This window comes from Oncorhynchus clarkii, unplaced genomic scaffold (assembly GCF_045791955.1).
Source record: "Oncorhynchus clarkii lewisi isolate Uvic-CL-2024 unplaced genomic scaffold, UVic_Ocla_1.0 unplaced_contig_10857_pilon_pilon, whole genome shotgun sequence".
NCBI classification, from domain to species: Eukaryota; Metazoa; Chordata; class Actinopteri; order Salmoniformes; family Salmonidae; genus Oncorhynchus; species Oncorhynchus clarkii.
Window position 1 is genome coordinate 38152 of NW_027261035.1, and position 22629 is coordinate 60780.

The 22629-nt window shown below is 41.6% G+C and overlaps 3 protein-coding genes across 3 annotated transcripts in view; 1 reads left to right on the forward strand and 2 right to left on the reverse strand.

Moving 5' to 3' along the window:
* The window catches only part of LOC139403891 (histone-lysine N-methyltransferase KMT5B-like), a 35620-nt gene extending 34492 nt beyond the window's left edge, over window positions 1–1128 (reverse strand). The window contains exon 1 of the mRNA XM_071147085.1: window positions 598–1128. The gene's annotated coding sequence lies outside the window, so the exon portion shown is untranslated. The remainder of the gene's footprint in view (window positions 1–597) is intronic.
* An 886-nt stretch (window positions 1129–2014) lies between these two features.
* On the reverse strand, window positions 2015–7403 carry LOC139403890 (heat shock factor-binding protein 1-like). Its single transcript, XM_071147084.1, has 4 exons — window positions 7261–7403; window positions 6668–6734; window positions 6013–6137; window positions 2015–2502 (listed from the first exon to the last, which is right to left on the reverse strand). The coding sequence occupies exons 1-3, from the start codon at window positions 7306–7308 to the stop codon at window positions 6016–6018; spliced, it is 237 nt and encodes a 78-aa protein (XP_071003185.1). The 5' UTR covers window positions 7309–7403; the 3' UTR covers window positions 2015–2502; window positions 6013–6015.
* Window positions 7404–8498: 1095 nt separating this feature from the next.
* LOC139403896 (solute carrier family 66 member 2-like) lies at window positions 8499–21653 on the forward strand. The gene is made up of 4 exons (XM_071147091.1): window positions 8499–8716; window positions 8929–9062; window positions 11476–11692; window positions 21479–21653. Exons 1-4 carry the CDS (start codon window positions 8499–8501, stop codon window positions 21651–21653), a joined length of 744 nt encoding a protein of 247 aa, XP_071003192.1.
* Window positions 21654–22629: the final 976 nt, after the last annotated feature.

Sequence of the window (22629 nt, forward strand, 5' to 3'; positions counted from 1 at the left end):
ATTAGCTTAACAAATTATGGATGGCTTGAAAACTTGAAAGCGACTAACTATTTACAGAAAGTTGACATACATCTCACTCACCGGCACTGATAATATTCGTTTCAATGCCTTGGTGTTAACAGGGTTTAGTAATGTTAGTTAGCTAACAATCAATAACAGTAAAGTAAAACACCCGCGTTAACTAGCTAAAGCAAATCATCTGTATAGCTAGCTAATTATCTACCAGTTATAGGTACCGAAACAATCTAGCTAGTGATTTTCAACACAAAAGTCGAGCGTAAATACACCTCTAATATACAAACATTGTACGATAAACACGTAGCTAAACGTTAACTATCTGTTTTTGAAAAGCAAAATAGACAAAACACTCGCCCAGGCCCAATAACCGAGGTTAGCTAGCCAGCTAGCATGGCTAACGCTAGTTCAGGAAAACTGACTAGCTTGTCCATATCTCGTTTGTTTTCTTTATTACTAGGTAACTTACTATCATGGCTGAGTTTGGATGTTTAATAGCCTTCTAGTTATCTACATTACCGGACAAATGTTACAGTAACTAGCTGGCTACAAAACGGCACAGTTGTTAGCGAGGTAACTTACGTTCTGAAAACATTTTTCCACCCATAGAAGTGTCAGGGACGTCTTGCAACGACCATTCACCGATTGAACAAATAACGTACAAATACTCACTAAATATTTATTCCAAGATGAGCAGGAACATTAGATAATCCTTCAACAACAACAAAAAAAATAATCCAGAATTGGTACGACACTGTAATCGGAAAAAAATATCGTCGGAAACAAAACATTTCTGAAATTAAGATTAAAATTCAAGATGGCGGCTATAGCACAGGGAGCGAGGAGAAAGGCGAAGCACTGCCATCCAGAAGAAATAGACCCGAGGAATACTTCAGCCATTCGGCATCAATCATGTCCAATAGTTTAAGATTAAACATATTAAAGTCGTTTTGACAATTAAATTAAGTTAACTGATGATTTCGAGAAATAAAACACTATTAATTCCTGATTTTGTAAAAAAAAAAAAAAAATCGGATGTACACAAAAGTAGTGCTGCATAAACAAACCTCTAAAGCGCTTCCTAAGAATCCAACGACAGCTGATAGGATCTACGCTCTTCTGCAGTCACACTCCGATAGAAAGCAAGTGAAGAGCAGCAAATATCGTGCAATAAGTCTATCTGCATAAAGCACAAAGGACTATTCTATACGGCAATACTACATTGACTCTCACCACTACTCTTTTTTGTTTCCAAGTACAATTTAACCAGTTGTTCAGAAACCGGTTTCCCGGTCGACCTATCTATGGTACAAGTTGATGTGCGGTAGCTATGGTTCTAAGGTACTTGTAGTTAAATCCATACACGACAGCAAACGATATATCTATAAATCTGGGCACAGAGGGGTAATACAGAAATCTGCAATATAAACGACATTATTTGTCTAATCTCTGCTGATGTCATGTTCAAAGCATAATATTCTTAATCATACAAAAAATAAAGAAGCTAACGCTGCCAGCTGTAAGACTTTCTCTCACACACACAACTGGGCCGATTTGGCTACAACGGGTGAATTGCCCTGTCCTGATGGACTTGAAAGACATTCTGCACCAAATGTTCAAACGAAGCAAGATATTTCAGGGTTGTTGTCCTTTCTTATTTGACAGTGTAGATCAGTGCCCAAACCTATGTAATTCCATGGTAGTCGGAGTAATGACACATTTGTAACATGTACCAGTTTGCAATGTGTCATACACTGACTTTCCAATTGAACATGTTAGAATAAATTGCAGTAGCATACAAGTTGTGCATTTCCATTTCACGCTTCCCTCTGTTGCATTTTTAAAACCCAACTCCTTGAGTATGGTGGATGTGGGTGTTCACTGCTTTTTAACTGGGCATTATATCCTTCCCGAGGGGGCATTTATTCAGAGATATTGACAGCTTCTTTGAAAATAGGAAAATATACAGTGCCTTGCAAAAAATAAAAAAATAAAATAAAATTTTGTGCACAACTCATGTCCTCGATGCACTGCCCTTTTCAACCTGTATGAGAGAAGAGGAACAAAAGTGTATGCAAGCCCTGGTTTATTGTGAAAAAGACAAAGTAATAAAGAAATCTTAACACACAACATGTTTTTAGAACATTTGAATAGCAGTAAATGTTTTGTGTTGAAATATTGTTAAAATGATCAATTGGCTAGTTGACATAATCAGTTACTGGCCCAGCGAGTCACCTGAGTGAGCCTGAGTCACCTGAGTGAGCCATTATTCAGGATAGTGTCTCAAGTTAAGTTAAATATCAATTAAAAAAAAAAAAAAAAGTTGACAGTGAACATTATTACAAGAGTTAATATAAAACATGTTACATACACAGTAAATTAAAATACTAATAATTAAAACAAAACAAAAAACCTTAAATACTACAATACTCCTGAAAAATTGTCTGTTTCCCATTTATAGTCTCCACCATCCTGTTACTTGGAAACCTGAGGGTGGAAAGAGAAGAGGCCATGTTAAATAAACCAAAGATCTTTCAAATCACACAAAAACTAGAGCCTGACCGATACTAGAGCCTGACCGATACACAGTGCCATCAGAAAATGTTCAACATTTGGTTGTGTTACAGCCTGAATTCAAAATGGATTACATGACCCCTCCCCCCTCTCCTCATCGACACACAATACCCCATGGTGACATGGTGAAAACAAGTGAAGTGGAAACAAGTGAAGAAGTTTTTGCTCATTTATTTAACATGAAATACAGAAATCTCATTTACATACAATATTAACAGCTGAGTCAATACTTTGTGGAAGCACGTTTGGAGGCAAATAAAGCCTTGAGTCGTCCTGGGTGTGTCTGTATCAGCTTAGAGTCGTCCTGGGTGTGTCTGTATCAGCTTAAAGTCGTCCTGGGTGTGTCTGTATCAGCCTTGAGTCGTCCTGGGTGTGTCTGTATCAGCCTTGAGTCGTCCTGGGTGTGTCTGTATCAGCTTAGAGTCGTCCTGGGTGTGTCTGTATCAGCTTTGAGTCGTGCTGGGTGTGTCTGTATCAGCCTTGAGTCGTCCTGGGTGTGTCTGTATCAGCTTTGAGTCGTGTTGGGTGTGTCTGTATCAGCTTAGAGTCGTCCTGGGTGTGTCTGTATCAGCTTAGAGTCGTGTTGGGTGTGTCTGTATCAGCTTAGAGTCGTGTTGGGTGTGTCTGTATCAGCTTAGTGTCGTCCTGGGTGTGTCTGTATCAGCTTTGAGTCGTCCTGGGTGTGTCTGTATCAGCTTTGAGTCGTGCTGGGTGTGTCTGTATCAGCTTTGAGTCGTCCTGGGTGTGTCTATCAGCTTAGAGTCGTCCTGATTGGGTTCTTGCCCAATTGCTCAGTTAGGTCAGACAGCCAGCTCTAAGCAGTCTGGGTAGTTCCATATTTTTTAAATTTCCTATGATGGAGACCACTGGGCTCATGGAAACTTCTTCAACACTCTAAACATTTTTTATACCCTTCCCCCAGATATAATTGTGATTAAGCATACAGTATATCTCAGAGCACTACGGACAGCTCCTTGTCTGTATCAGCTTAGAGTCGTCTTGGGTGTGTCTGTATCAGCTTTGAGTCGTGCTGGGTGTGTCTGTATCAGCTTTGAGTCGTGCTGGGTGTGTCTGTATCAGCTTAGAGTCGTGTTGGGTGTGTCTGTATCAGCTTAGAGTCGTGTTGGGTGTGTCTGTATCAGCTTTCTCAAGCTTTCTTAAGTTAGATGGGGAGTGGCGGTGAACAGCAATCTTCAAGTTTTTCCACAGATTTTAAATGGGACTAAGTCTAGGCCACTCAAGGACTTTCACATTCTTGTTCTGAAGCCATTCAAGCGTTGCTTTGGCTGTATGCTTGGGGTCCTTGTCCCGTTGAAACGTCACTCTTTGCTCCCAGTCTAAGGTTGTTTGCGCTCTGAAGCAGGTTCTTATCACAGATTTTCCTGTATTTGGCTCCCTTCATTGTTCCCTCTATTCTTACCAGTCTCTGCTGCTGAAAAGCATCCCCATAGCATGACACTGCCACCACCATGCTTCACAGTAGGGAATGCGTTAAGACAGGCGATGAGCTGTGCCTGTTTTATTCCAGACACTGATTTACATTCACGCCAAAGAGTTATATAATTTGTCCCATCAGACCACAGGATATTTTGCCTTATGCTCTCAGTCTTTTACATGCCTTTTTGCAAACACCAGGTGTGTCGTCATGTACCTTTTCCTCAGGAGTGGCTTCCGTCTGGCCACTCTCCCATACAGCCCAGATTGGTGAAGTGCTGTAGAGACTGTTGTCCTTCTGACAGGCTCTCCCATCTCAGCTAAGGAACTCTGTAGATCTGTTAGAGTGGTCATTGGGTTCTTGCCCAATTGCTCAGTTAGGTCAGACAGCCAGCTCTAGGCAGTCTGGGTAGTTCCATATTTTTTCAATTTCCTATGATGGAGACCATTGGGCTCATGGAAACTTCTTCATCACTCTAAACATGTTTTATACCCTTCCCCCAGATATAATTGTGATTAAGCATACAGTATATCTCAGAGCACTACGGACAGTTCCTTGGACTTGATGCTATAGTTTCTGCTCTGTCAACAAACAGTGGGACTTTATTTACACATTCAGCTGTGTTTTTTTCTAAATCATGTCCACATGTAGACTTCAAATCGAGTTGTAGTGACAAACCCAAGGATGATCAAAGGACATTGGATGGAAATTTGTAGCGTCATAGCAAAGAGGTGTGAATACTGATGTAAATTAGATATATTTCTGTATTTCATTTTTCAATATATTTTCAACATTTCTAAAAAACAACATGTTTTCACTTTGTTATTATAAGGTATTGTGTGTAGATAAATGGATTAGAAAAAAACATTAAATCCATTTTAAATTAATGTGTAATAAGTCAAGGGGTACCAGTACTATCACCAATATTGTCCTTCTTAACCGATAAATCGGTACGGGCAGATATTCACTGATAACCGATATTGTCCTTTTTAACCACTGAATCGGTACGGGCAGATATTCACTGATAACCGATATTGTCCTTTTTAACCACTAAATCGGTACGGGCAGATATTCACTGATAACCGATATTGTCCTTTTTAACCACTAAATCGGTACGGGCAGATATTCACTGATAGCCAATATTGTCCTTTTTAACCACTAAATCAGTACGGGCAGATATTCACTGATAACCGATATTGTCCTTTTTAACCACTAAATCGGTACGGGCAGATATTCACTGATAGCCAATATTGTCCTTTTTAACCACTAAATCAGTACGGGCAGATATTCACTGATAACCGATATTGTCCTTTTTAACCGCTAAATCAGTACGGGCAGATATTCACTGATAACCGATATTGTCCTTTTTAACCGCTAAATCAGTACGGGCAGATATTCACTGATAGCCAATATTGTCCTTTTTAACCGCTAAATCAGTACGGGCGGATATTCACTGATAGCCAATATTGTCCTTTTTAACCGCTAAATCAGTACGGGCGGATATTCACTGATAACCGATATTGAATAAATAGAATGAAACGAGGGAATCTCATGCTGATCGGAACACCTGCAGCCATTTTGCGTGACATTATTATTATCGTCACAAAGTATGAAATCAACATTTGAAGCATAGTTATTGGACAATTGCTCTTTTGGATCGAAATGTCTGAGAATTCAGAGTAGAAAGATGACACGTTTTCATTTCCCACTCTAAAAAAAACAATATATCGGCATTGGGAACTTTGACCCCCAAAAATCGTAATCGGACCCCGCCCCAAAAAACATATGGATCTGGTTCTAGTAGTTACAATCTGAAAACATACACAGTGTTGTTGACAAATATTGGACAGTTTAATTGGAAAAACCCTTCGAACACACACACACACACACACACACACACACACACACACACACACACACACACACAGAGAGATCTATAGGAGATGACAAAAACAAGCAGAACGCTCAGTGGACTCCATGTTGATTACCTTTTAAGCAGAGCCCTGTTCCTCCTTGACCTTGTTCTCCGCCTCCATCTCCTCCACGCCAGCCTGGGTCATCAGGTCACCAATGTTCTTCTCCAGGTCATCGATGCGGCCACTCATCTCATCGAGTACTCTTGTCAAGGAAGCGGGAACAACATTCAGGTGCCATGCCTACTATACAAGATATCCCAAACTCCCAAAAGTTCCATAGAACTCCCAAAAGTTCCATAGAACTCCCAAAAGTTCCATAGAACACCCAAAAGTTCCATAGAACTATGTAGCACCAATCCCTTTGGCCCAATCTGTCTGCTTGTTTACAGCGATCCATCAGTAATACAACGCCGATATTAATGTTCTGTATTTGGAAATGTTAGCAAAAAGTTTAACATTTCACTGTTAGTCTACAACTGTTGTTTAAAGAAGCATGTGACAAATACAAGTGATTGATTTACACAATTTGCTTCAAACCCGGGCTGACAAAACCTCCAGGATTGAGTGCATTACATGTATCTGAATGGTCAAGTCATTGATATCATTAGACTACGCTATGAGCAATCCAATTCAATTGTAACATAAAACGGTGTCATTCTAAAAGTCTGTCTTTGATAGCGTTGAAATAGTGAAAAAATAGCATTGAAATTGTAAAAAGGCAGGATATTTCTTCCAATGATCTGGTCTGACATGGTCTGGAATTTATCCTGCATCTGCTGCAGCAATGTCTGGACCTGTAAGAGAGGAGGACAGAACATGTAATCACTGTTTGTTGCAATGTGTGGGTGGACACGTTTATATCCTGTAGCATAGCAGAATCGTATTGCATGCATGCATACTATTGAACTTTGTGGGCGTTGAAGCTGCCTCTGATACCTACACCGCTGATACCATGGAAACCATGGGGATTTGCAGTTTTGTCGTCAAAAAAAAGTCAAGCTTTACAAGCCGGGGGGAACACAATTACGTTTAGCCATCTATCACCCATCTATCTATCAGTTACATTTCAAGAATAATAGCTGTAGCTAGCTAGCTAAACAGGACTAAAACAAGGTAATGTAGCGAAACATAATTTGACTGCAACTATTTCATTGAGATAAAAAAAAAATTAAAAAGTTAATGTTGCTACAAAAACGATTGGGGGAGAAAAAAACAGTAACTTTAGCCAGTTAGCCAGCCTGCTAGCTAACGCTAGCTAGTTCTCAGGTTTTCAAATGGGACAGGATATGGCAAGGATTTGGGTCTAATAATAAGACTCACCACCCCAGTCAGGTCCTGTACAGATTTCGGATCCTGGATCTCTGACATTGCACTAAATTCGTGGCGCTGCTGTACTTATGGTTCGACCACTGGTTCGTCCGATACGTCTTCTTCCTTCTCTGCAGTCGAAGCGAAACAACCTTGAATGATTGAGGGAATTATTTTACACTGGCCTGGGTTGAAACGGGCAATGACCGTTTACCTCATCGGGCAAAAACGGAGAGGGAGGAGCGCCCTTCTCAAATGGAACAGTAATCTGCACCGCTTGGTCATGTTGTCAACAAGGCAGCATGGTGCATCGTCCAGAAACAAACAACATATATTTTCCAATAAAATACATTTTCTAATTAGTTTTAATTGGGATGGCAGATAAAGCGTTTTTCTTTAAATCAAAAGCAATCACATGGGAAAATACATACTCTAACTAATTACTACACGTGCTTGATTACCAAACTTTTGTTTTGAGCCGATTTCGCAATCTGACGGTCAGAGCATGGCACCTGGCTCATGCCCATAAAGCAGCCCGGTTCTAAATGCAATAAACTTTGAGCCGGTGTAAAACACGCTAACACGGGCGCCAGAGCGAGATTAATCGAATCCCTCACTGACGAGCTACAGACCCCCCCAACGAGTAAACAGTGAAGCATGCGCATGATAAATCTCGCGAGTTTACCAAAACGGGAAACGAGCAAAAGGTATTGAATTAGAAGCGTTTATAATATAATGCAACAACATTAGTGAGTATTTGGAAGAAATAGAGCAGAACCTGGAACATGATGCATGGCGAACAAGCACTTAGTAGGAATATATATTTTAAAGGAAATTGCATCCTCCTCGATTTGGTTTATTCGCCATTCATTTTCTGCCGGTTGAATTCACTCAACTCTTGACTTTTTCTTATCCTGGCTTTGATGAACAAAAGCCTCCCTATCATATAGGTAGGTTGACTACAGTCCGTTTTTATTTCTCACCTCGTGTTGCTTTGTAATTCATGCCAGAATAAGAGCTCAGCAGAAGTTTCAGCTTTGAAATAGGTTACAGTTTACTGTCTGACTGATTTGCAGTTAAAAAAAAGTAAATAAACAAAACTACAACAACATCTTACAGATTCTGTTTTAGGGCCTACCTATATGCACTATTGAACTAACGGAACTAAAGTCTGACGTTATGTTCGGTGCATTGGATCAGAGCCTACTGGTGGAAAGCTGTGCTGTGGTGTCCTATTTGTTGTGAGAGACATGGACAACAGACTGGGTCTGGGTGATGAAGAGGAGGGAGATGTGGGGACCCTGTGGCACTCTTTGGACTGGCTGACGTCCTGTGTGATGGTGGCTGGAGGGGCTCTGCCTTACACCTCACAGTACCGGCAGATCCTTCGGACCAAGAACACAGACGGCTTCTCTACACGCGTCTGCCTGGTTCTGCTGGTCGCTAACATCCTCCGCATCCTCTTCTGGCGAGTTGGTTTGGGTGTTTGGGGGTAAGGTTTACTTGGAGGTAATGTAGTGTCAGGTTTTCCGCTAATATGTGTGTGTGTGCGTCTTGTTTGTTTGTTTGTTTGTTTGTTTGTTTGTGTGTGTGTGTGTGTGTGTCTGTGTGTGTGTGCGCGTCTGCCTGTTTGTGTGTGTGTGTGTGTGTGTGTGTGTGTGTGTGTTTTCACACCTGCAGGTTTGGGAAGCAGTTTGAGGTGACTCTGCTCCTGCAGAGTGTGGTGATGATTCTCACCATGCTGGTGATGCTCAACCTCTGCTGCTCTGTACAGAACACCAACCGTATCAGCACCAAACAGCACCACATCACAGGTAACAGCAACCATATAGCACCCGTAGAATAACTATCTAACAGCCATCTGACTTCGGCTCCAGGCGTTTGGTTACGTTGAAAGATGATAGCAAAGGCTAACAACATCCTTTTAAAAACCATAAGACACCCATCTATCACCCATCTACAAAATTATTCAGCCCCTTTACTTTCAGTGCAGCAAACTCTCTCCAGAAGTTCAGTGAGGATCTCTGAATGATCCAATGTTGACCTAAATGACTAATGATGATAAATACAATCCACCTGTGTGTAATCAAGTCTCCGTATAAATGCACCTGCACTGTGATAGTCTCAGAGGTCCGTTAAAAGCGCAGAGAGCATCATGAAGAACAAGGAACACACCAGGCAGGTCCGAGATACTGTTGTGAAGAAGTTTAAAGCCGGATTTGGATACAAAAAGATTTCCCAAGCTTTAAACATCCCAAGGAGCACTGTGCAAGCGATAATATTGAAATGGAAGGAGTATCAGACCACTGCAAATCTACCAAGACCTGGCCGTCCCTCTAAACTTTCAGCTCATACAAGGAGAAGACTGATCAGAGATGCAGCCAAGAGGCCCATGATCACTCTGGATGAACTGCAGAGATCTACAGCTGAGGTGGGAGACTCTGTCCATAGGACAACAATCAGTCGTATATTGCACAAATCTGGCCTTTATGGAAGAGTGACAAGAAGAAAGCCATTTCTTAAAGATATCCATAAAAAGTTTAGTTTAAAGTTTGCCACAAGCCACCTGGGAGACATACCAAACATGTGGAAGAAGGTGCTCTGGTCAGATGAAACCAAAATTGAACTTTTTGGCAACAATGCAAAACGTTATGTTTGGCGTAAAAGCAACACAGCTGAACACACCATCCCCACTGTCAAACATGGTGGTGGCAGCATCATGGTTTGGGCCTGCTTTTCTTCAGCAGGGACAGGGAAGATGGTTAAAATTGATGGGAAGATGCATGGAGCCAAATACAGGACCATTCTGGAAGAAAACCTGATGAAGTCTACAAAAGACCTGAGACTGGGACGGAGATTTGTCTTCCAACAAGACAATGATCCAAAACATAAAGCAAAATCTACAATGGAATGGTTCAAAAATAAACATATCCAGGTGTTAGAATGGCCAAGTCAAAGTCCAGACCTGAATCCAATCGAGAATCTGTGGAAAGAACTGAAAACTGCTGTTCACAAATGCTCTCCATCCAACCTCACTGAGCTCGAGCTGTTTTGCAAGGAGGAATGGGAAAAAATTTCAGTCTCTCGATGTGCAAAACTGATAGAGACATACCCCAAGCGACTTACAGCTGTAATCGCAGCAAAAGGTGGCGCTACAAAGTATTAACTTAAGGGGGCTGAATAATTTTGCACGCCCAATTTTTCAGTTTTTGATTTGTTAAAAAAGTTTGAAATATCCAATAAATGTCGTTCCACTTCACGATTGTGTCCCACTTGTTGTTGATTCTTCACAAAAAAATACAGTTTTATATCTTTATGTTTGAAGCCTGAAATGTGGCAAAAGGTCGCAAAGTTCAAGGGGGCCGAATACTTTCGCAAGGCACTGTATGCACCATTTAATAACCATCCAGCCACCTCTGCAGCTGTTCTATTGTTTCACCACTAGAGGGAGGTATTGGGGAGGAAAGAGGGAACAAAAACCTTCCATTGTTTACCTTCTGTCTGTGTCTGTCTGTGTCTCTCTCTGTCTGTCTATGTCTGTCTCTCTCTCTGTCTGTCTGTATCCATCTCTCTCTGTATCTATGTCTCTCTGTCTGTGTCTCTGTCTGTGTCTCTGTCTCTCTGTCTGTGTCTCTGTCTCTCTCTCTCTCTGTCTGTATCTATGTCTCTCTGTCTGTGTCTATGTCTCTGTCTGTGTCTATGTCTCTCTGTCTGTGTCTATGTCTCTCTGTCTCTCTGTCTGTGTCTGTCTGTGTCGCTGTCTCTCTGTCTGTGTCTCTGTCTCTCTGTCTGTGTCTCTGTCTCTCTCTCTCTGTCTGTATCTATGTCTCTCTGTCTGTATATCTGTCTCTCTGTCTGTGTCTATGTCTCTCTGTCTGTGTCTCTGTCTCTCTGTCTGTGTCTCTCTCTCTCTCTCTCTCTGTCTGTCTGTATCTATGTCTCTCTGTCTGTATCCCTTTCTCTCTGTCTGTGTCTATGTCTCTCTGTCTGTATCACTGTCTCTCTGTCTGTGTCTGTCTCTCTCTGTGTCTCTGTCTCTCTCTCTCTGTCTGTATCTCTGTCTCTCTCTCTCTGTCTGTATCTCTGTCTCTCTGTCTGTTTCTGTCTCTCTGTCTGTATCTCTGTGTCTCTGTCTCTCTCTCTCTCTGTCTGTATCTCTGTGTCTGTGTTTCTCTGTGTCTCTGTCTCGCTCTCTCTCTCCATCCACCCCATCTCTCTCTCTATCAGATCTGGAACCCCGGTTCTTTTGGAGCTGGGATGGCTTTGAGGACTACCTCATCTTCCTGTTGGCCTTCACGCTGCCCTGTGCCTTCGCCACCCTTCTCCTCCTGGACTCCTCTCTGTTTGTGGAGTCCCTGGGCTTCCTGGCCGTGCTGACGGAGGCCATGCTGGGGCTACCACAGCTGCTCCAGAACCAACGCAACCACTCCACCACAGGCATGAGGTGAGGCTGAGGAAACAAACACATTTTCTTCAGGAAATTGACCCGCTCTACTCAGATAAAGGTTTCCAGCTCTCACTCACCTGCTTCTCTCAGCCACCCTATCAGCCGTCACTCACCTGCTTCTCTCAGCATCCCCTACCAGCCCTCACTCACCTGCTTCTCTCAGCATCCCCTACCACCCCTTTACTCACCTGCGTCTCTCAGCATCCCTACCAGCCATCACTCACCTGCTTCTCTCAGCATCGCATATCAGCCATCACTCACCTGCTTCTCTCAGCATCGCCTATCAGCCATCACTCACCTGCTTCTCTCAGCATCCCCTACCAGCTCTCACTCACCTGCTTCTCTCAGCATCGCCTATCAGCCATCACTCACCTGCTTCTCTCAGCATCGCCTATCAGCCATCACTCACCTGCTTCTCTCAGCATCCCCTACCAGCTCTCACTCACCTGCTTCTCTCAGCATCGCCTATCAGCCATCACTCACCTGCTTCTCTCAGCATCGCCTATCAGCCATCACTCACCTGCTTCTCTCAGCATCCCCCACCAGCTCTCACTCACCTGCTTCTCTCATCATCCCCTACCAGCCCTCACTCACCTGCTTCTCTCAGCATCGCCTATCAGCCATCACTCACCTGCTTCTCTCAGCATCCACTACCAGCCCTCACTCACCTGCTTCTCTCTGTCCGCTCTTCATGCCCATCTATTCCTCTCTGTTTTATATTCTAATGCAGCCGGGATGGCGAGCGGGGATGCAGACCCTGATGAGTGTTTTGTTGTTACATTTGAACATGTTATGCATTGGAGCAGAGCGAGCCAACTTGACACATTGTCTAATTGAATTGCCTGGTATAACCAAGAGCACGGGCCAGTCTGACTAGGCTTTGCAATTACACGTTTGCTAGCCTGTCACACAGTCTCTTGAGTGCCAGAGGAAAAATGGAGCACAGCTTCGCGACAGGCATGTCTTCAGCGTTACAGAAAGGAAAACGCCTCGTCTCAAAAAACACGAGACATTTTTACCAGAGCCACCATTTTTTTTCTGCACGATTTCGTGCGCATTTGATATAATTTTACAGAACCACGTCGCTGGCCGTTTTAAACTAATCCCGGGCCGCTAATTATTGGTTTGATAACGAACAACGTCATGTTCAGTCATGTTACCTAGCTAGCTAACAACCTGGTAACTTCACACTAGGTTTAGGCACATCTGATTGGTCCAGGAAGAAAGGAAAAGGGTTTGCTACTCGTAAGATGTGATTCCATGGTAGTATTCATATAGGCCTAATGGGAGACTAAACTATATAAGATTCATATAGGCCTAATGGCAGACTAAACTATATAGGATTCATATAGGCCTAATTGCAGACTAAACTATATAGGATTCATATAGGCCTAATGGCAGACTAAACATTATAGGATTCATATAGGCCTAATGGCAGACTAAACTATATAGGATTCATATAGGCCTAATGGCAGACTAAAATATATAGGATTCATATAGGCCTAATGGCAGACTAAAATATATAGGATTCATATAGGCCTAATGGCAGACTAAACTATATAGGATTCATATAGGCCTAATGGCAGACTAAACTATATAGGATTCATATAGGCCTAATGGCAGACTAAAATATATAGGATTCATATAGGCCTAATGGAAGACTAAACTATATAGGATTCATATAGGCCTAATGGGAGACTAAACTATATAGGATTCATATAGGCCTAATGGCAGACTAAACTATATAGGATTCATATAGGCCTAATGGGAGACTAAACTATATAGGATTCATATAGGCCTAATGGCAGACTAAACTATATAGGATTCATATAGGCCTAATGGGAGACTAAACTATATAGGATTCATATAGGCCTAATGGGAGACTAAACTATATAGGATTCATATAGGCCTAATGGGATACTAAACTATATAGGATTCATATAGGCCTAATGGGAGACTAAACTATATAGGATTCATATAGGCCTAATGGGAGACTAAACTATATAGGATTCATATAGGCCTAATGGGAGACTATATAGGATTCATATAGGCCTAATGGAAGACTAAACTATATAGGATTCATATAGGCCTAATGGGAGACTAAACTCTATAGGATTCATATAGGCCTAATGGAAGACTAAACTATATAGGATTCATATAGGCCTAATGGAAGACTAAACTATATAGGATTCATATAGGCCTAATGGGAGACTAAACTCTATAGGATTCATATAGGCCTAATGGAAGACTAAACTATATAGGATTCATATAGGCCTAATGGGAGACTAAACTCTATAGGATTCATATAGGCCTAATGGGAGACTAAACTCTATAGGATTCATATAGGCCTAATGGGAGACTAAACTATATAGGATTCATATAGGCCTAATGGGAGACTAAACTATATAGGATTCATATAGGCCTAATGGCAGACTAAACTATATAGGATTCATATAGGCCTAATGGGAGACTAAACTATATAGGATTCATATAGGCCTAATGGCAGACTAAACTATATAGGATTCATATAGGCCTAATGGGAGACTAAACTCTATAGGATTCATATAGGCCTAATGGGAGACTAAACTCTATAGGATTCATATAGGCCTAATGGGAGACTAAACTCTATAGGATTCATATAGGCCTAATGGCAGACTAAACTATATAGGATTCATGTAGGCCTAATGGGAGACTAAACTATATAGGATTCATATAGGCCTAATGGGAGACTAAACTATATAGGATTCATATAGGCCTAATGGAAGACTAAACTATATAGGATTCATATAGGCCTAATGGAAGACTAAACTATATAGGATTCATATAGGCCTAATGGCAGACTAAACTATATAGGATTCATATAGGCCTAATGGCAGACTAAACTATATATAGGATTCATATAGGCCTAATGGGAGACTAAACTATATAGGATTCATATAGGCCTAATGGGAGACTAAACTCTATAGGATTCATATAGGCCTAATGGCAGACTAAACTATATATAGGATTCATATAGGCCTAATGGGAGACTAAACTATATAGGATTCATATAGGCCTAATGGCAGACTAAACTATATAGGATTCATATAGGCCTAATGGCAGACTAAACTATATAGGATTCATGTAGGCCTAATGGGAGACTAAACTATATAGGATTCATATAGGCCTAATGGCAGACTAAACTATATATAGGATTCATATAGGCCTAATGGGAGACTATATAGGATTCATATAGGCCTAATGGGAGACTATATAGGATTCATATAGGCCTAATGGGAGACTATATAGGATTCATATAGGCCTAATGGGAGACTATATAGGATTCATATAGGCCTAATGGAAGACTAAAATATATAGGATTCATATAGGCCTAATGGGAGACTATATAGGATTCATATAGGCCTAATGGCAGACTAAACTATATAGGATTCATATAGGCCTAATGGCAGACTAAACTATATAGGATTCATATAGGCCTAATGGCAGACTAAACTATATATAGGATTCATATAGGCCTAATGGGAGACTAAACTATATAGGATTCATATAGGCCTAATGGGAGACTAAACTCTATAGGATTCATATAGGCCTAATGGCAGACTAAACTATATATAGGATTCATATAGGCCTAATGGGAGACTAAACTATATAGGATTCATATAGGCCTAATGGCAGACTAAACTATATAGGATTCATATAGGCCTAATGGCAGACTAAACTATATAGGATTCATGTAGGCCTAATGGGAGACTAAACTATATAGGATTCATATAGGCCTAATGGCAGACTAAACTATATATAGGATTCATATAGGCCTAATGGGAGACTATATAGGATTCATATAGGCCTAATGGGAGACTATATAGGATTCATATAGGCCTAATGGGAGACTATATAGGATTCATATAGGCCTAATGGGAGACTATATAGGATTCATATAGGCCTAATGGCAGACTAAACTATATAGGATTCATATAGGCCTAATGGGAGACTATATAGGATTCATATAGGCCTAATGGGAGACTATATAGGATTCATATAGGCCTAATGGGAGACTATATAGGATTCATATAGGCCTAATGGGAGACTATATAGGATTCATATAGGCCTAATGGGAGACTATATAGGATTCATATAGGCCTAATGGGAGACTATATAGGATTCATATAGGCCTAATGGGAGACTATATAGGATTCATATAGGCCTAATGGGAGACTATATAGGATTCATATAGGCCTAATGGAAGACTAAACTCTATAGGATTCATATAGGCCTAATGGGAGACTATATAGGATTCATATAGGCCTAATGGAAGACTAAACTATATAGGATTCATATAGGCCTAATGGGAGACTAAACTATATAGGATTCATATAGGCCTAATGGCAGACTAAACTATATAGGATTCATATAGGCCTAATGGGAGACTAAACTATATAGGATTCATATAGGTCTAATGGAAGACTAAACTATATAGGATTCATATAGGCCTAATGGGAGACTAAACTCTATAGGATTCATATAGGCCTAATGGGATACTATATAGGATTCATATAGGCCTAATGGCAGACTAAACTATATAGGATTCATATAGGCCTAATGGGATACTAAACTATATAGGATTCATAAAGGCCTAATGGGAGACTAAACTATATAGGATTCATATAGGCCTAATGGGAGACTAAACTATATAGGATTCATATAGGCCTAATGGCAGACTAAACTATATAGGATTCATATAGGCCTAATGGCAGACTAAACTATATAGGATTCATATAGGCCTAATGGCAGACTAAACTATATATAGGATTCATATAGGCCTAATGGGAGACTATATAGGATTCATATAGGCCTAATGGGAGACTATATAGGATTCATATAGGCCTAATGGGAGACTAAACTATATAGGATTCATATAGGCCTAATGGGAGACTAAACTATATAGGATTCATATAGGCCTAATGGGAGACTAAACTATATAGGATTCATATAGGCCTAATGGAAGACTAAACTATATAGGATTCATGTAGGCCTAATGGCAGACTAAACTATATAGGATTCATATAGGCCTAATGGGAGACTAAACTATATAGGATTCATATAGGCCTAATGGCAGACTAAACTATATAGGATTCATATAGGCCTAATGGGAGACTAAACTATATAGGATTCATATAGGCCTAATGGGAGACTAAACTATATAGGATTCATATAGGCCTAATGGGAGACTAAACTATATAGGATTCATATAGGCCTAATGGGAGACTAAACTATATAGGATTCATATAGGCCTAATGGGAGACTAAACTATATAGGATTCATATAGGCCTAATGGGAGACTAAACTATATAGGATTCATATAGGCCTAATGGGAGACTAAACTATATAGGATTCATATAGGCCTAATGGCAGACTAAACTATATAGGATTCATATAGGCCTAATGGGAGACTAAACTATATAGGATTCATAAAGGCCTAATGGGAGACTATACTATAAAACAAGTATTTTTCTTGGGCTACTTAAATTCTGTTTGGTGCCTAAGGTTTTTTTTAAAGTTGGGAGCAGTTTGTTTGTGGGAGACAGAGAGAGTGGTGTGTGTGTATTTATGAAAACTAGGGGGGTGGGGTGTGTGTGTATTTATGAAAACTAGGGGGGTGGGGTGTGTGTGTATTTATGAGAATGAGGGGAGGGGGTGTGTGTTTAACTGATGAGGAAAAACGTGTTACAGCCACTTTTTTTTTTTTTTTGACCTTTATTTAACGAGGCAAGTCAGTTAAGAACAAATTCTTATTTACAATGACGGCCTAGGAACAGTGGGTTAACTGCCTTGTTCAGGGGCAGAACGACAGATTTGTACCATGTCAGCTCGGGGGTTTGAACTTGCAACCTTCCAACGCACTAACCACTAGGCTACCCTGCTGCCCCATATCATTATGCATGTTTCCTTCCTGCCATATCTCCAGACCAATCACAGTTAGGCCTTTGGATATGAGCCAATCAGCCAATCAATGCAGCATTCTATTGTACAGTGAACAATGTGTTGTATTGACTAGAAGGATCAAGTTCAATTCAATGTGCTGTATTGACTAGAAGGGTGAATATCAGTGACAGGTTTTTGTGTAATGCATAGGCAGAACATTTAGAAAATGAGAGAACAAGCTCTTCTAAATTTCATTTAAAAATAAATTATATTTCCTAGCAACAACCGATTTTAAATGAATTTGCCCATGGAGTTTAGAGGATGCAATATATATTTATTTATTTGATTTCATTTTATTTCACCTCTATTTAACCAGGTAGGCTAGTTGAGAACACCTTTATTTAACCAGGTAGGCTAGTTGAGAACACCTTTATTTAACCAGGTAGGCTAGTTGAGAACACCTTTATTTAACCAGGTAGGCTAGTTGAGAACACCTCTATTTAACCAGGTAGGCTAGTTGAGAACACCTCTATTTAACCAGGTAGGCTAGTTGAGAACACCTCTATTTAACCAGGTAGGCTAGTTGAGAACACCTCTATTTAACCAGGTAGGCTAGTTGAGAACACCTCTATTTAACCAGGTAGGCTAGTTGAGAACACCTCTATTTAACCAGGTAGGCTAGTTGAGAACACCTCTATTTAACCAGGTAGGCTAGTTGAGAACACCTCTATTTAACCAGGTAGGCTAGTTGAGAACACCTTTATTTAACCAGGTAGGCTAGTTGAGAACACCTCTATTTAACCAGGTAGGCTAGTTGAGAACACCTCTATTTAACCAGGTAGGCTAGTTGAGAACACCTTTATTTAACCAGGTAGGCTAGTTGAGAACACCTTTATTTAACCAGGTAGGCTAGTTGAGAACACCTTTATTTAACCAGGTAGGCTAGTTGAGAACACCTTTATTTAACCAGGTAGGCTAGTTGAGAACACCTCTATTTAACCAGGTAGGCTAGTTGAGAACACCTCTATTTAACCAGGTAGGCTAGTTGAGAACACCTCTATTTAACCAGGTAGGCTAGTTGAGAACACCTCTATTTAACCAGGTAGGCTAGTTGAGAACACCTCTATTTAACCAGGTAGGCTAGTTGAGAACACCTCTATTTAACCAGGTAGGCTAGTTGAGAACACCTCTATTTAACCAGGTAGGCTAGTTGAGAACACCTCTATTTAACCAGGTAGGCTAGTTGAGAACACCTCTATTTAACCAGGTAGGCTAGTTGAGAACACCTTTATTTAACCAGGTAGGCTAGTTGAGAACACCTCTATTTAACCAGGTAGGCTAGTTGAGAACACCTCTATTTAACCAGGTAGGCTAGTTGAGAACACCTTTATTTAACCAGGTAGGCTAGTTGAGAACACCTTTATTTAACCAGGTAGGCTAGTTGAGAACACCTTTATTTAACCAGGTAGGCCAGTTGAGAACACCTTTATTTAACCAGGTAGGCTAGTTGAGAACACCTTTATTTAACCAGGTAGGCTAGTTGAGAACACCTTTATTTAACCAGGTGGGCTAGTTGAGAACACCTCTATTTAACCAGGTGGGCTAGTTGAGAACACCTCTATTTAACCAGGTAGGCTAGTTGAGAACACCTCTATTTAACCAGGTAGGCTAGTTGAGAACACCTCTATTTAACCAGGTAGGCTAGTTGAGAACACCTCTATTTAACCAGGTAGGCTAGTTGAGAACACCTCTATTTAACCAGGTAGGCTAGTTGAGAACACCTCTATTTAACCAGGTAGGCTAGTTGAGAACACCTCTATTTAACCAGGTAGGCTAGTTACAACTGCAACCTGGTCAAGATAAAGCAAAGCAGTGTGACACAGACAACAACACAGAGTTACACACGGAGTAAACAATAAACAAGTCAATAACACAATAAAACAAGTCAATGACACAGTAGAAAAAAAAGAAAGTCTATATACAGTGTGTGCAAAAGGCATGATGAGGTAGGCAATAAAAAGGCCATAGGAGTGAATAATTACTGCTTTAAATTGTCCTTTCCCAGGCCCCAGACTTGGTTAGTCCGGCCATGAGCTGCTGCAGTAAAACTCCTGGTATGCTTGTAGTTGATGAACGTTTTTCTTTCTCGTGAGGTGAAGCTAATGAGTGTTTACTCTGACGAGAGCTATCCTCTGAAACGCGTTCCAGCCGTACCCTGAGACACACTAACTAACCTACTAAATTAACTAAGTTTGTCTCAAAATGGCACCGTATTCCCTACCTATAATGCAATGCACCTACACAGTGCACTATCTGGGGAATAAGTTGGCATTTGGATGTGAGCCAATAATACTCAGATGACACCCGGCTGTCTGCCAAAACCTGGTGGTTATGATAATGAAGAAGCACCATTAAGTTAAGTCAACAACCATTGTAGAGTTGAGGTCACGATGATGTTAGACTGTCAACCATGCCATGCTCCTCTGTTTAAATTGGATAAGATAGATAATCTACGTATACAGATGCTAAGCTAATACCAGTTTGTGGCTTGGCACAATGTAGAGTTGAGGTCACGATGATGTGAGACTCTCAGCCTTGCCATGCTTCTCTGTTTAAATTGGATATGATAGATAATCATTAAGATAAGCTACATATACAGATAATAAGCTAATACCAGTTTGTGGCTTGGCACATTGCAGAGTTGAGGTCACGATGATGTGAGACTGTCAGCCTCGCCATGCTTCTCTGTTTAAATTGGACAAGATAGATAAGCTACGTATACAGATGCTAAGCTAATACCGGTTTGTGGCTTGGCACAGGGAGAACGGTGCGACTGCAGACCGCAATTCATCTGCAGGAATTCCTCTTTATACTTCGTTGGGTAAAAATGTTATGCTATGACTCTGGGAGGCAAGTGCACTCCAGTACAGTAGGGGGCGGTAACCGTATGCTCGCCAGACCTAAAGAATACTCCGGTACACATTAGGGAGCCGGCATCGTGTGCTAGCTAGTCCTAAAGAGAACTCTGCTACACCTTCTGGGTGTCATAGGGCTATAGGGCCATGTTGGGCTGTCTCAGACACCAGTCAGCCTGGCCCACAGACCTTCTGGGTGTCATAGGGCCAGGTTGGGCTGCCTCAGACACCAGTCAGCCTGGCCTACAGACCTTCTGGGTGTCATAGGGCTATAGGGCCAGGTTGGACTGCCTCAGACACCAGTCAGCCTGGCCTACAGACCTTCTGGGTGTCATAGGGCCCATGTTGGACTGCCTCAGACACCAGTCAGCCTGTCCTACAGACCTTCTGGGTGTCATAGGGCTATAGGGCCAGGTTGGACTGCCTCAGACACCAGTCAGCCTGGCCTACAGACCTTCTGGGTGTCATAGGGCCCATGTTGGACTGCCTCAGACACCAGTCAGCCTGGCCTACAGACCTTCTGGGTGTCATAGGGCCCATGTTGGACTGTCTCAGACACCAGTCAGCCTGTCCTACAGACCTTCTGGGTGTCATAGGGCTATAGGGCCAGGTTGGACTGCCTCAGACATCAGTCAGCCTGTCCTACAGACCTTCTGGGTGTCATAGGGCCCATGTTGGACTGTCTCAGACATCAGTCAGCCTGTCCTACAGACCTTCTGGGTGTCATAGGGCTATAGGGCCCATGTTGGACTGTTTCAGACACCAGTCGGACCTATTTGACACTGATGATCAATAAGGACCTCTTGAGTTCGGTGCTCAAACCGATCTAAAAGACACACCTGGAGGCAAACAGGTGCAGCACCATGTTTCCTCTTCTCAGTGACTCTGTCATTCAAAGGGATGGTCAATGATCCTGTTTTCTTATTGACATGTTTTCTGTCTTCAGTGTGAACATGGTCCTACTGTGGATGGCCGGGGACAGCTTCAAGACGGCCTACTTTGCCCTGAAGGAGAGCCCGCTCCAGTTCCTGTTGTGTGGGTTGACTCAGGTACTGGTGGATCTGGCTATCCTCTATCAAGTGTGTCTCTACAGCCAAGACCACTGGGACAAACTGGCTTAACTAACTCTAACCCTAGCTAACTCTAACCCTAGCTATCACTAGCTAACTCTAACCCTAGCTATCACTAGCTAACTCTAACCCTAGCTAACTCTAACCCTAGCTAACTCTAGCGCACCGCTAACTAAGCTAGCCGTTTCACATCCGTTACACCTAGCTATCACTAGCTAACTCTAGCTAACTCTAACCCTAGCTATCACTAGCTAACTCTAGCCCTAACTAACTCTAGCCCTAACTAACTCTAGCCCTAACTAACCCTAACTAACTCTAACCCTAACTAACCCTAGCTTGGAGAGGAGTAGAAGGTGCTCAACTAAGGTGAGATGAGGTTCAACCTGGCCACATCTACATCATGTTTATGATGGTACACTGGTAACCAAAACAAACTGTTTCTGTCAGTTTGTTAGCGTTTTGTTGCATTTCCTGTCTACTGACAACAGCTACAGGGTCAACAACACATGTCAACACAGGAAGAGCCACCAGTAGGAGTCAGACATAACAGTCGTATACTACAATACCAAGCACAGATATACTGAGTGGACAAAACATTAGGAACACCTGCTCTTTCCACGACACAGACTGACCAGGTGAATCCAGGTGAAAGCTATGATCCCTTATTGATGTACCTTGTTAAATCCACTTCAATCAGTGTAGATGAAGGGGAGGAGTCAGGTTAAAGGTCTTTTTAAAAAATTGAGGCAATTGAGACATGGATTGTGTTCGTGTGCCATTCAGAGGGTGAACGGGCAAGAAATGAATATTTAAGTGCCTTTTTAAACGGGGTATGTCAAGAACTGCAACGCTGCTGGAGTTTTCACGCTGAATAGTTTCCTGTGTGTTTCAAGAACGGTCCACCACCCAAAGGACATCCAGCCAACTTGACACAACTGTGGAAGTATTGGAGTCAACATGGGCCAGAATCCCTGTGGAAGGCTTTCAACACCTTGTAGAGTCCCTGTGGAAGGCTTTCAACACCTTG